This window comes from Lampris incognitus, chromosome 13 (genome assembly GCF_029633865.1).
Source record: "Lampris incognitus isolate fLamInc1 chromosome 13, fLamInc1.hap2, whole genome shotgun sequence".
In the NCBI taxonomy this organism is placed as follows: domain Eukaryota; kingdom Metazoa; phylum Chordata; class Actinopteri; order Lampriformes; family Lampridae; genus Lampris; species Lampris incognitus.
This window is the reverse complement of record NC_079223.1, coordinates 26,399,222-26,414,835: the sequence shown is the minus strand read 5'-3', so window position 1 is coordinate 26,414,835 and position 15,614 is coordinate 26,399,222. Positions and strand designations below refer to the sequence as shown.

The window sequence follows — 15,614 nt, the reverse complement described above, 5'->3', positions numbered from 1 at the left end:
TCAACAGAGCTCCTGAGTAACGTTATACATCAGAAAATATTGAAATGATTGAAACGCTCACCAAATTCAGTCAGGCAGGCATCAGTCAGCTAATGTTAGTCCAAAGAGTCGTCTTTCCTCAGCCCCATGGAATGCTCAGTCCCGCGCGCTGCTCCATCAATTGCTTTGGTCAGCACAAGCACTCGCTGCACGAGCACTTCACGAACCAATTGGGTAGCGGTACCTTCCCAGAGAAGACTGGTGATGCGAGGCCCCTCGCGCTCGTAGGGGGAATGTTTTTGTCAATGAAAAAGGCGAATTCAAATTCGATAGGCCAGCTCACCATGGCTCCGCGCTCTCGTGTATAACTCCATGTCCGGTCCATACCCCCCCCCCCCAAATATTTTTTCATCGGATCTACACGATTCACGTAGGTCACCTATTTTGGATTCAAAACAGCGAATTTCGCCGAAAGGTGAGTGATTTTCATGCCTGCATTCAACAAAAAAAAATCACTGTCCAAGGGAACAAACGCCAGCCAGGATGACTGTTGGAACGGCCAGTCTGCATGGGCTAGCAGTTAGCCTAGCCTGCCCCAATTACGCATCCTGTCAGACCACCCTATATGTTTCCTCCTTGGGCGCAGCTCCAGGCAGGGGCCATGGTCCCTGTGGCAACCTGACAAAGCAGACCAAGCCCTCTCAGCCAATCTAGTGCCAGCTCTCCCAGCCAGACACCCTTGACACACCTCCCTGCACTTCACACGACGACATCAAAAACACCAGTCAACACCAGGTGAGGCCACCGCATGACCGCCCTCGGTGTTATCGGAACTGCAGCTCTGCATGGGCTACCAGGTAGCTTAGCCTGCCCCACTTCCGTGTCCTGTCAGACTGCCCTCAGTGTTACCTCCTCGGGTGCAGCTCCGGAAAAGGCTGCAGTCCCTGGGCCCTCAGCGCAGCAGACCAAGCTCTCGCAGCCGATCCAGTGCCAGCTCTCCCAGCCAACAAACGAAGACAAAAATGTAGACGCAGACGTCGACAAAGACACTGCATCCACGGTACTGGGTGAGGCCGCCGCAAATATGAATTCATACCACCATCTTCCCACCATAATAGTTGGTTATTCATGACAAACGCCTTACGAAAACCACTATGTACAATGTCAATAGAAACTTCTCTTTTTCAGAACTTGCATTAAGATGACAAATCAGGGAATAAATGACACTATGGCAAAAATTGTACATAAAAACTACAAAAATGGGGTTAAGGGCATGTCATAAAAATAAATAAAACAACACAATAAAGACGTCATTCAACAAAAAAATAACTCAGATCAAAGCATCGTTGCGGCTCGGTGGCGCGGTGTTTGCACTGTTGTCTCACAGCAACATGGTCCAGGGTTCAATTCCCACCTGGGATGGGGTTGGCACTGACAGAGTTTGCATGTTCTAACATTGCATGTTCTCTCCGTGCTCACGTGAGTTTCCTCCAACATTAAAACTGGAGCAGCCAGATCATCTGTTTCCATCTCTTCCTGTCCTCTGCATCTTCCTCTGTCACACTAGCCACCTTCATGATCTCCCTCACCACATCCATAAACCTTCTCTTTGGACTTTCTCTTTTCCTCTTCCCTGGCAACTCCATATTCAGCATCCTTCTTCCAATATACCTAGCATCTCTCCTCCACACATGTCCAAACCATCTCAATAGTGTCTCTCTTGCTTTGTCTCCAATTCGTCCAACCTGTGCTGTTCCTCTCTCTAATATAATCGTTCTTAATTCTGTCCTTCTTCGTCACTCCCAACGAAAATCTTAGCATCTTCAACTCTGCCACCTCCAGCTCCGCATCATGTCTTTCATCAGTGGCACTATGTCCAAACCATGCAACATAGCTGGTCTCACTACCATCTTGTAAACCTTCACTTTAACTCTGGCTGGTACCCTTCTGTCACAAATCACTCCTGACACTCTTCTCCACCCAGCCTGCACTGTCTTCTTCACCTCTCTTCTGCATTCCCCATTACTGAACAGTTAACCCCACGTATTTAAACTCATACACCTTCGTCACCTCTACCCCTTGCATCCTTACCATTCCATTGTCCTCCCTGTCGTTCATGCATAAGTATTCTGTCTTGCTCCTACTGACTTTCATGTCTCTTCTCTCCAATGCATACCTACACCTCTTCAGGCTCTCCTCAACCTGCACCCTACCCTCGCTACAGATCACAATGTCATCTGCGAACATCATAATCCACAGAGACTCCTTTCTGGTCTTGTCCATCAACCTGTCCATCACCATTGCAAACAAGGAAGGGCTCAGAGCCGATCCTTGATGTAATCCCACCTCCACCTTGCTCCACTTTCCCCCAACATCAAAAGAACCCCAATAAAAACATGCAGAACACTCTCCTGTCCTGTCCCTGACCACCCGGAATTGGTCCTCAGGCGCAGAAGGAAAGAGCTGCCAGCTGCCTCTGGAGGAAGGGCAGCAGGATGGAAGAATGCAGAAGGAAAATTTCTTCAGCCACCACTCCCTGCATGCATGTCCCTGCATGCATGTGTGTTATAGTGTGTAGGTGTAAGATGAAAAAAAAGTCTCTCTTCTTCTCATGAAAATTAATTAGAAAAAAGGCATTGAGACATGCACTCGTATTTTCTCGTTCGTGTTCTTAACACTTAAATAATAATTTAAATAACATAGTTAAAATTAGGTTTGATCCCTTTCCATTTGCAAATGTAAATATATTTACCCAATAAAATTATCAAGTCGATTAAATCAGAATTGCTTCCTGTCAAGCCATCCATGTAAAGGAGAATATCAGTGAGTTAAAAGATGGTACATCAGACAGTTCATGTCAATAGAAACTAGTTACCAGTGGTATCCAGCTACAGTGGTTCGGTTTTAAGCGGATAATACTGGTGATCATGTGTTCTTCTTGTGACATTTTGTTGGTTACTCAGATACCGGTGATGTAAATGAGTGGCGTCCTGTTTCATAGTTAAATAGTTTCCCCCCTTGTAGATTTGTTCTGAAGGGGCCAACACTCAATGGAGGGCACTCTGAACTGAGGGGTAGGGTTAAAGGGAAATTAAAGGGACATGGCCCTGTAATGTACCACACTTGTTCTCTGGCAAACTAGATGAAACGTGTCACACTGTCTCTCCGTCTAAACTCAGCAGCCTCTTTAAACCGCCAAGTACGTAACTAAAACATAAAAGCCAAATCATTCATGACAGGAGCAAAGAGCTGTGCAAGGGTAACTCACCATCCTGGATCCTTCCTGCCAGGGCCTCCGAGCTGAAGCCCGCGAACACCACAGTGTGCACGGCACCAATACGTGCACACGCCAACATGGCCGCCACTGCCGTTGGAGAGACAGGCATGTATATGGCCACCCTGTCCCCCTTACGGACCCCATGGCTCTTCAGTGTGTTGGCCAGGCGGCAGGTCATCTCCAGTAACTCCCTGTAGTTTAAATACAAAGAGAAACAGCCTCGGTCACCCCTTCTCTGAGGAATCATCTTCCTCCTTGTCCAGTGACCATATTCACCTGGCGACCATTTTGCCATCACATGACACTCAAGAGTGGGAGACCTAAAGTTGTTTTTTTTTTTTTTTTTTACAAATCTTTATTAAAGCAACGGATTTAGTATACAGAGGACAGTATACAAAATGAACATACATAACAAAGGAGCCAGGGGTACATTCCATTCCATTACATAAAGATATTAAAAGACATACATAATTTTAAAGTTTTGACAGCCTTTTTGTTTGTAGAAGAAATGAGTTTTACATATTGTTCAATTTCTTCCAAGAAAACAAAAAAAAAAGGTTTTTTGTTTGTGAATTTGCTTTCATGAAATTTTTTTTGCCAATATTATTAACAGATTTATAAAGAAAAAATGTGTTACCTTTTTTTGGGTGTTTATGGAAACCAAATACTGCATGATAAAACAAAGTCTTTGAAAAGATGATCAATGACAAATCTGCAAACGTCTTGCCAGAATTTCTTGGTATGAGAACAGCGCCAAAACAGGTGTAAAACTGTTTCTGGATGTTCATCACAGAAAGAACAGTTCGTGTATACAACTCTTTTAAATTTCTGCATGTACTGATTGGCGGGATAATATTTATGAATGAGTTTAAATGACACCTCTTTAATCTTGTTTTTGATTAGGTACTTATGCGGAAGCATCCAGACCTTCTTCCAGTGTATGTCATTTGCAAACCGGTTCCAATATGCCTTGACATATGGGATAGAGACGTCTCTTTGAAACAGGGCATGTATCGCTCCATTATTATTTTGAAGAAGCAATGAAAAGCAAATCTTACCTACTGGTGTGTCAGGTGGATCAGGGAGAGAAGGGTATCTGGGTGCAGGATTAGTTAAAAACTATTGCAAATTCCTTGGGGTTTACAGGGGAATTACATGCAGATAAAAATTCTTTGTAAAGAGAGTAAAAGCCTCCCTCTACTGAACAGTTGGCCCAGCAGCAGAATCTGGTTTGAACCCATTTTTCTAAGAAGAGTGACTTGTACTTAAATAAGATGTCTCTATTGTTCCAAATAATATAAGTATGTGGTGAAAAGTTGTGCTTATATGTCAGGGACCAAGCTAGAAGGACCTGCTTATGAAATTCAGATAATTTTACAGGGAGACTGTCTATATTATAATTACATCTTAAAACAAAGCTCAGGCCACCAAAATGAGAGAATATTGTGGGGAATAAAATTCCAGAGTGAAGTGGGTTTTCTTTTTCTTTCCAGAAAATGCTTCGCCCAGTAAATATTAAATGTGTTACTAAGGGTAGTGAAATCCAGGAAATTAAGCCCTCCAGATTTGTAATTATTCATGACGACATTTTTTTTAATATAATGTGTACAAGTTTTCCAGATATATAGTTAAAGAGCATACGATCAATAGCCTTGCTGATTTGCACTGTCAAGATGTAAGGCGAGAGCTGCATATGTGAGCCTAGACATTCCCTCAGCTTTAGTAATCAGGACTCTACCTTTCAGGGCTAGATCTCTTTGCAGCCACCGATTTAGTTTCTTTTTGATTTTTTTGAATAATAGGGGTAAAGTTAGAAGAACATCTAATTTTTGGCCTTTAGAAATAAAGAGGCCCAAATATGTAACCTCCCTTTTCACAGGAATATTGCAAATGGTATGTATATTGGCGGTTTGCAACTGAGTGTGAAATGGCTGGGATGAGAGTCGGCACCTCCAAGTCTGAGGCCATGGTTCTCTACCAGAAAATGTTGGCTTGCTCCCTCTGGGTTGGGGATGAGTTGTTGCCTGAAGTGAAGGAGTTCAAGTATCTCAGGGTCTTGTTCACAAGTGAGGGTAGGATGGAGCGGGAGATTGACAAGTGGATTGGTGCAGCATCAGCAGTAATGCGGACGTTGTACTAGACTGTTGTGGTGAAGAAGGAGCTGAGCTGGAAGGCAAAGCTCTCAATTTACCAGTCAATCTTCGTTCCAACCCTCACCTATGGTCATGAGCTTTGGGTAATGACTGAAAGGGTGAGAGCGCAGATACAAGCGGCTGAAATGAGTTTCCTCTGTAGGATGTCTGGGCTCAGCCTTAGAGATAGGGTGAGGAGCTCAGACATCTGGAGGGAGCTTAGAGTAGAGCCGCTGCTCCTTTGTGTCGAAAGGAGCCAGTTGAGGTGGTTCGGGCATCTGATTAGGATGCCTCCTGGTCGCCTTCCTTTGGAGGTTTACCGGGCACAGCCAACTGAAGGGAGACCCCGGAGTAGAACCAGAACTCGCTGGAGTAACTACATGTTCAATCTGGCCTGGGAACACCTTGGGATCCCCCAGGAGGAGCTGGAGGGTGTTGCTGGGGAGAGGGATGTCTGGAGTCCCATACTTAGCTTGCTGCCACCGCAGCCCGACCCCGGAGAAGCGGCTGATGATGAATGAATGAATGTATATCAGTCACTTAATAGCAGTTCACATTTGTTTTATATTCAAACATCTGCAGGCTTAGAGAAGTCGTTAATTATATCAAGAGCAATGGGTATCTGACTTGCATCTCTTAAAAAGAGTGTGGCATCATCAGACAGTTGACTTACAATGATATCCCTACCAGCTATGGAGATGTCTTGTAAGTTACTGTTGATTATATGGGTTGCAAGAATTTGTGTGCAAAGCAAAAATAAATATAGCAAGATTGGGCATTCCTGACAAATGCCACGTTTCAGGTCAAATCTTGGAGTTGTGCCATGTTTCGTTTTAGCCTGCATCAGCTGGGCAAAACTCAGGGTGTGGTCCGCTTTAAACTTCCTCTTCATCTCGTGTCTTAGGAAGTCGTCTCTTAGCCCCAAAACCAACTGTTCCTTTAATACCATGTCAGCATCAGGGACACAGCTGGGCTCTCTGTGCTGGATTTGGTCCAGCTTTTCTTGTAGGTCATATGCATAGGAGCACACTGTTTCTCCTGACGTTTGTTTTCTGTCATAGAAATCCTTTAGCCTTGTGCCAATGGGGACTTAATCACCATAACTCTTCCGGAGGACTTCAAAGATCTCATTGACATCTCTCTCTTTTCTTTTAAGCATGAACTTCACAGTTGCTCTTGCCTCATCTTTTAAGTGCCGTTTGACGAGTTCCACACGATCCTCTTCAGGTACCTTCATGACCCGGAATGCAGACTCCATGGATGTAACCCATTCTTCAATGTTAAGTTCATCACGCTTTCCAGAGCACCCGCTGAAGTCTTGGAGCTTGCGACCTCTAGGGATATAGATAGTGGCAGGGGTGTTTGGAGCAGCAGCTTGTTGGTCAGTAACAGCTTTTGCCAAAGCAAGGGCTTCTCTTTGCTCCGATCTGGCCTGTTGCAATGCTCCACACTACTCTTCTAGCCTCCGCTGCATCTCTTTAAACTGCATTCTTAGTTCGTCCAGCTCTTCAGACATTTTTCAGCTCTGGCCTGGGACCGGTGTTACTAACTTGGGTTCTACTAAAACTTAAGCAAAATAATTCTATCCTGTTTGTGACACAAAATATGTAGCGGGCATAATAAGCCACGCCTTGTAGGGGTAGTAATAGCACTTATTTACCTTGAAAAATTAGGTTAATGAAGGGATCTGGGTCCCCATTCCCAATGCAATTAGTCTCAGTACCTACATGGGTAAGTATGTGGATGCCTGTCCTGCTGAACAGAGTGGTTAGTACGTTACACCCTATAGGATATCGTGGGGTGGGCTTCACGCTAAGGTATTTGACATGGCGGCCCCTGACGTGCAGAGTGTATGCTATGCTATGGGTCCAACTCAGCCTAACCCTCCCTCCCCAGAACCAACAGAACAGTTGAGACGCCCCTAACTCCAAGGTAAGAACACAACTCAAAAATACTTATAAACCCTCAGGTAAGTATTGTAATAAGCCCTACACTCCAAACACAATAAAGATGAATCAATAGGCAACAACAGTTTAGTACTACAAGGAGACGGCATGTAGCCATGACAGTTGTCGATTACCACATTGCCAGCACTAGCCGAGTTAGCTGGTGTGCAGACAAATGCTCACAGAACAAATGCTCACAAGACAAATGCTCACAATACTAATAGAAAAAGAGACAAATGCTCACAAATTGTTTTACAATATTTATTTTTCAAAAAGTCAACTGAACATTCTGTTGCATGTCACATAAGACATATCACATAGGCCTAAGCATGTGAGAGGGATCACATCTCCCTGACAAATGAAATGGTGATCTTAAAGATAATCATGATAATGACACTATCAATTACTGTTTGGTAATACATAATCATAATTAACCTTTATTCATGGAAAAATATTCCATTGAACAGTCTGTTGCATGTCACAAGAAATATCACATAGGTCTAAGCATGTAATAGGGATCACAGTGATCTAATTAAGATATTTTAAAGCAGTGTCTATAGAGTCTTTTGCCAACCAATTTCTTATATAGACTGTCAATTGCCGCGGGGTATGTTGAGCAATGTTTGTTGTAGGGTAATGTTATGCAGCCAACAGCTCCCCCTGGGGGCACTGATTGATGTATACTTGCCCTGTGTAACATGCCTCAGTTGCGTTATGGGCACAGCCGGTGAATACATGTTACTAAGCGACACAGCCCGACTCTGTCTGTTATTTATACTGTAGCGAATTCGGGGGACAACGCAACCACAGGAACTGCCGCGGCCGGGAAGCGAACCCGGATCGCCCGCACCGCAGGAGACATCGCTAACCGCTAGACTAAAGAAAGGGTCAGACCCGCCAGCCAGCGGCCAGCGTGTCTTCTTATCCATGCACGTTACACTACCCCCCTCCTTCGGGAAGCGCGTCCCCGCGCTTAAGCATATCAGCTCCTTCACGCCTCAGGGCGCATGCGCTTCCGATTGCCTTACGGTCGCCATCCCACTTCTGACACCAATGTAGCGAATTCGGGGGGCAGTCCGAGATACCGTCGCCACAGCCGGGACGCGAACCCGTATCTCCTGCACCGCAAGCGACAACGTTAACCAGTCGACTAAAGTGTCCGACCCGCCAGCCAGCGGCCAGCGTGTCTTCTTATCCATGCACGTTACAATATGCACCTACACTTGCAACATGGTGTCAGAAGCTGTATTGGAACCCAACGTGAGTCTTACGTTGCCTGTTGCTTGAACAGCGTGCGTTTATTTTTTTACTAAGCGTAGCTAGAAGTTTTAGTTAGCCTGCTAGCATTAGCATCGAGCCAAGACGATGGCTTCCAATATTCCGCCGCCGGAGCCCATGAAGATGACTGGGGATCTTCACAGCTACTGGGCTAGCTTTCGATCAGAGTTTGAGGATTATTTGCTTGCGACCGGGATCGACAAGGCAGAGAAGCCGGTGAAGGCAGCGACGCTCCGGAGGCTAATGGGGAAGGAATGCCTCCATGTTTACGTGCACAACCTGGGACTCACAGTAGAAGAGCAGAAAGACGCCGGAGCGATACTCGACAAACTGGGGGAATACTTCACACCTACCAAAAACGTCATCTTTGAGAGGTATGTTTTTGGCAACCTTAAACAAGAGGAAGGAGAACCTGTGGATGCTTTTGTCACGAGACTGAGAGAAAAGGCTGCCACATGTGAATATGGAGCTATAAGAGACGAGTTTATAAGGGACAGGCTTGTTCTTGGAACAACTGATGAGGGCGCCAGACGACGCATGTTAAGAGAAAAGGAGCTTAAGTTGGAGTGAGCTATTGACATTTACCGTGCAGCGGAGGTGTTGGACAATAAGTTAAAATCCATGTCACTTAGCAGCTCTGTGCCTGGGGAGAGCATCAATGTAGCACATGGACAGCGACCAGGACGGAGACCTACCAGCAGGCCATCCGAGCCCACCAACACATCTGCACAGCCACAGAGAGGCACAGGTGAATGCAAGTACTGTGGCACACCGCACAGACGGGGGCGAGACCTGTGCCCCGCATTTGGAAAGTCATGTCGCTTGTGTGGCACTGCTAATCACTTTGCCAAAGTATGCATGAAAAGAGGCCAGCAAGCACGTCAGTTGAACGCTGTGGATGACCCACCGCTAGGGGACCCGGAGGACAGCGACCGCGATGAGAGGGATGTGTACACGGCTGAGAGCGTGGGGGCTGTGAACACTCAAAGGAAAAAGTGGTTTGTAAACCTGCCACTGCACAGAGGGGTCCAGAGGTGCCAGCTTGACTCTGGAGCCACCTGCAACGTGATGAGCTTGAAAGACAAGATGAGACTGGCGCCTAGAGTGCCTCTTCAGAAAAGTCTCACCAGGCTGAGACTCTACAACAGTGAGTGGATGAGCTCAATGGGCGTGTACAGCACACAGTGTGTCATTAGGGGCAAGACGCACAGACTGGACTTTGAGGTCGTGCGCACCAGCCAGAAGCCCTTGCTTTCAGGGGAGACATGCGAGAGATTTGGCTTGATACGCTTCACCATTCCCGAAGAGCTGAACAAAGTGGAGCACTGCAAGACAGGTGAGCTAACCAAAGGCTGTCTCATTAACACTTACAATGACGTGTTCACCAGTCCAGTCGAGTCACTGCCGGGTGATGTTCACTTCGAGTTGGATAGCACTGTGGCCCCTGTCCAGTGCGCACCAAGAAATATCCCAGTGGCCCTCAAGGCAGCTGTTAAGGCGCAGCTGGACCAATATGAAAAGGATGGACACTTAACCACAGTCACTCAGCCCACAGACTGGATTAGCAATCTGGTCATAGTGAGAAGCCGGTCAAATTGAGGCTTTGCATCGACCCCAAGCCACTTAACCGAGCCCTGAAAAGGTCCCATTACCTCATGCCCACTTTAGATGATGTGCTGTACAAGCTGCCTAAGGCACGTATCTTCACCCTGGTGGATGCGCACGACGCATTCTTGCAGTGTCGCCTTGATGAGGAGAGCAGCCTGATGACAACGTTCTGGACGCCGTGGGGTAGAAAGCGATGGCTGAAGCTCCCTTTCGGCGTGTCAGTCGCACCAGAGCTGTACCAGAGGAAACAACATGAGCTGCTGGCCGGTTTGAAAGGAATTGAGCCCATAGCCGATGACATCCTCATAGTCGGCTGTGGGGACACGGAGGAGGAGGCCGTTCGCTCTGATGGACAGATGCAGGGAAGTGAAGCTGAGGCTGAGCATAAAAAAGCTACAGTTTCGTGTGAGGGAGGTCCGCTTCCACGGCCACATACTGTTGGCGGAGGGCCTCAAAGCTGATCCCGAGAAGGTCAGGGCAGTCCTGGACATGCCAAACCCCACGGATGCAAAAGGCGTTCAGCGGTGTGTCGGCTTCGTTAACTATTTATCGAGGTTCATGCCCCGCTTGTCAGAGGTGTGTGAACCGCTGAGAAGGTTGCTGGACAAAGGTGTGCTGTGGCACTGGTTGCCCAAACATGATGCTGCTATGAAGGAAATCAAGACGCTGGTCACGGCGGTGCCAGTACTACGTTACTATGATGTCAGCAAGCCAGTCACCATACAGAGCGACTCCAGTCAGACCGGTTTGGGCTGCTGCCTGCTTCAGGGGGGACAGCCGGTCGCGTTCGCCTCCCGCGCGCTGAACCAGACGGAGCAAAACTACGCACAGATTGAGAAGGAGTGCCTGAGCATCGTATTCGCTTGTCAACGCTTCCACTACTACCTATATGGGAGGGGTGATGTGACTGCAGAGACCGACCACCGCCCGCTGGTGTCAATCTTCACTAAGCCCCTTCTCAGTGCACCAAAGCGCCTTCAAAGCATGCTCCTCACACTTCAGAACTACTGCCTCACGGTGATGTACAAGCCAGGCCCTGAAATGTACATCAGTGACACACTCAGCAGAGCCACCACCCCGCCACAGAGAACGGACACTCAGTACAGACGTGAAATGGTCTGCAGCATGCAACAGGTGCAGTACGACACAGCAGCCATTCAGCAGGCAGACTATCTAAACGTCACCAGCCAATGCCTCGCACAGATTCGAAAACACACAGAGGAGGATGTGTGTCTTCAAACACTCAAGTCGGTCATGCTGGAGGGATGGCCAGAACACAAAGAGGAGAGCCCCATAGCCATCAGAGAATACTGGGCCATCAGAGATGAAATAAGCGCACAGGACGGTGTGCTTTTTAGGAACCAGCGTGTCATCATTCCGAAAGCTATGCGTCCTGAGATGCTGAAACGGATCCACTACAACCACGTGGGGGGTGAGGCTTGTTATAGACAGGCCCGGGATACTCTCTACTGGCCAAATATGCAGGGGGAAATCAAAGACTATGTGCAGCAGTGCTCAGTGTGTAACGAGTATGCACGCGAGCAACAAAAAGAGACTATGATGTCACACCCGCTCCCCACACGTCCCTGGCAGCTGGTGAGCATTGACTTGTTCAGCTACGCAAGGCAGGACTTCCTACTCATGGTGGATCACTATTCAGACTTCTGGGAGATTGATCTACTCCCAGACCTGTCGGCAGAAACGACCATCCGAAGGTGCAAGGGTCTGAAATGACCCTGACCGGGTCATTTCCGACTGCGGAGGTCGGTTTGATTGTGGAGAGTTTCGGGCGTTTGTGAGGGAGTGGGGCTTCGAACATGTCATGTCCTCCCCGAGACACCCAAAAGCTAACGGCAAAGCAGAGTCTGCAGTGAAGATTGTGAAAGGCCTATGCAGAAAAGCAGACCGGGCCGACGAGGACCCCTGGAAGGCTTTTCTACACTGGAGAAACACGCCCACTGAGGGCATGTGCTGCAGCCCAGCACAACGGCTGATGTCACGGAGGCTGAGAACTCTTCTCCCTGTGGTCGACCAGCTGCTAGCACCTCAGATCATCACTGGGGTCACAGACAAGCTGAGGGTGAAGCATCAGGCAGCGAAGCTGACATATGACAGAACTGCGAGGGATCTGCCAGAGCTAAACGTTGGCCAGCCTGTCAGGATGAAACCACTCCCGGGTGACAGGACAGGCCGATGGAGGAGAGGAGTATGCCTGCAGCAGGTGGGACCGTGGTCCTATCTCATCAACGTGGAGGGAACCACGTACCGTCGCAACAGGGTTGATCTCCAACCAGCAGAGGTTGCCCCTCCACAGCCGTCAGCCCACACAGAACGGCCACCGGAGCAGCCTGTGGGCGCGTGTGCAGCTGAAGGGGGCCATGTGGGCGGGGGCAGCATGGAGGAAGTCGTCAGCAGCCCTGTAATGTCTCCAAGGTCATCAGCCCCGAGGTCGCCGCCATCTCCCCCACAGGCTGTGACCACACCATGCCGTGAGTTACAGGGCCGGGCCTTCTCCCGGAGCGGGAGGCAGATTAAGCCTCCAGAAAGACTTGACCTCTAGGTCATACACTGTACTGAGATTGACACACACACACTCACACGCACACACACATACACACACACACTGGACTGTGGACATTAAAAAAAAAACGAAACAAAAACTGTGATGTTCACTTCTAATGTTCTTATTCAGTGGTCTTGTGGATGTTCTGATGCTACCATTTTGTCGTTATTGTTCTGCAAAGGTTTTGGTTGATATTGACTTGATGTTCCTTCTTGATGCACTTTTTCCATTGCACTATTTTAATATTGGGATATGAGCACTAATGTTCTAATGGCTAATACTATCCATTATATTATTTGGTATTGTATTCTACGAAAGGAAGGGAGATGTTGTAGGGTAATGTTATGCAGCCAACAGCTCCCCCTGGGGGCACTGATTGATGTATACTTGCCCTGTGTAACATGCCTCAGTTGCGTTATGGGCACAGCCGGTGAATACATGTTACTAAGCGACACAGCCCGACTTTGTCTGTTATTTATATGCACCTTCACTTGCAACAATGTTCCATTATCAGTCTATTCCAGTCGGATTATAAAACAATTTGTGAGCATTTGTCTCTTTTTCTTTTAGTGTTGTGAGCATTTGTCTTGTGAGCATTGGTCTTGTGAGCATTTGTCATGGAATCGAGTTAGCTTCGTTTAATGTTAGCTTCAACTTGGCCTCTTCGGAAGCTTTTTCTGTCGCGTAGGTTTGGCATTTTTCACTTCTCCTTTAAATTTGCTGTCTATGGTATTCGGGGAAAAGAATCAGGTATTTGGCAAGTAATATATTCAAGTTTTTACTGGTTTTAAAACTTGGTTTGCAGATCTCGGCAGAAAGCGTGTGCTCATTCAGCCACCTTGGCGCGCCCCGTCGTGAGACCTAAAGTGAACCGTTGCCAGAGACAGTTTAAACCACAGAACGCTGTCATCGTGTCAGAAAACCTAACCAATCGAAGCACCTTCGTCTGCATATCGCAAAGAAAGTCCTCCAATCACACGTTCAGGCTAACACAGCCACAGTTCTGTTACTTACATCAGAGCATACAAATCTCGAGGCAGTGTACGAATACAAGCATCGGCAAAGTGGAAAAAAGACCTATTTGTATGAAAACGTCGTCCTTTGGAACAACGTTTAGCACTCCATGTTGTGTACGCTTTACCGGTGTTCCTAAATATGAAATGCAAATAATAATATGAGTCTCAGGACTTGAGATATTGTAAAAGATAGAGGTCTAGTCTTGTTGGCGTGACAGGATTTCCAAGATGGTGCCGGCTTCTCCTAAAGGGGCTTTGCCACAATGCCTTACTGCTGTGTGTCAGGTTGTAACTCATATTAACTTGTAGTATCAGACAAAAGCCTTTCATTACACAGCTTATCAACTGACAAAATCAAATAAAAGACATCAATTATTAAAACCCAAAGATGTTGGGGCATATCTCAAGGTAAAATAATCTTTGTTCAAACATTTAGCTTCTGTTAAGAACACATGGAAGCTAACATCGGCTTCATTATATAGTTTCTTCTTCTTCTTCTTTTGGCTACTCGCATCAGGGGTCACCACAGCTAATCATCTGTTTCCATCTCTTCCTGTCCTCTGCATCTTCCTCTGTCATGCCAGCCACCTGCATGGCCTCCCTCACCACATCCATAAACCGCCTCTTTGGACTTTCTCTTTTCCTCTTCCCTGGCAGCTCCATATTCAGCATCCTTCTACCAATATACCCAGCATCTCTCCGCCGCACATGTCCAAACCATCTCAATCTTGCCTCTCTTGCTTTGTCTCCAAACAACCCAACCTGAGCTGTCCCTCTAATATTCTCATTCCTAATCCTGCCCATCTTCGTCACTCCCAATGAAAATCTTAGCATCTTCAACTCTGCCACCTCCAGCTCCGCCTCCTGTCTTTTCATCAGTTCGACTCTCTCCAAACCATATAACATAGCTGGTCTCACTACCTTCCCTTTAACTCTTGCTGGTACCCTTCTGCCACAAATCACTCCTGACACTCTTCTCCACCTACTCCACCCTGCCTGCACTCTCTTCTTCACCTCTCTTCCACATTCCCCGTTACTTTTAACAGTTGACCCCAAGTATTTAAACTCATATGTCTTCGTCACCTCTGCTTCTTGCATCCTCACCATTCCACTGTCCTCCCCCTCGTTCTTGCAAATGTATTCTGTCTTGCTCCTACTGACTTTCATTCCTCTTCTCTCCAGTGTATACGTCCACCTCTCCAGGCTGTCCTCAACCTACACCCTACTCTCGCTACAGACCACAATGTCATCTGCAAAAACCATAGTCCACAGAGACTCCTAACTGATCTTGTCTGTCAACCTGTCTATCACCATTTCAAACTAGAAAGGGCTCAGAGCCAATCCTTGATGTAATCCCTCCTTCACCTTGAACCTATCAGTTGTTCCAACTGCACACCTTACCACTGTCACACTGCCCTCATACATATCCTGCACCACCTACATACTTCTCTGCCACTCCCTTTTTCCTCATACAGTACCACACCTCTTCTCTTGGCACACTGTCATATGCTTTCTCTAAATCCACAAAGACACAATGTCACTCATTCTAACCTTCTCTATATTTCTACATCAATATTCTCAAAGCAACTTCATTACACAGTGTATCACTCTGATAAAGAGCTTGGAGCACACTTTATTGTTGAATGTAGAATATAATTAATACCATAAAGACATGAGTCACTGTAAGCAGACATTTTACTACTAAAACATCTCCAAGGAACGTTAAAAAGACAGCTACTTTAACATTATATTGTCAGCTTCTTAATCAGCTTGGTTAACTGTAGCTAAATGGTTGTGCAAAGATTATTTTTCCTT

General features: G+C 46.9%; 1 protein-coding gene across 1 annotated transcript in view; it reads right to left on the bottom strand.

Annotated features, from left to right (window-relative positions):
• acss1 (acyl-CoA synthetase short chain family member 1) overlaps nucleotides 1–15,614 on the bottom strand; it is a 127,120-nt gene that overhangs the window by 101,384 nt on the left and 10,122 nt on the right. Inside the window, exon 3 of the mRNA XM_056291422.1 lies at nucleotides 3,248–3,447. Coding sequence (XP_056147397.1) covers nucleotides 3,248–3,447 — 200 coding nt within the window. The remainder of the gene's footprint in view (nucleotides 1–3,247; nucleotides 3,448–15,614) is intronic.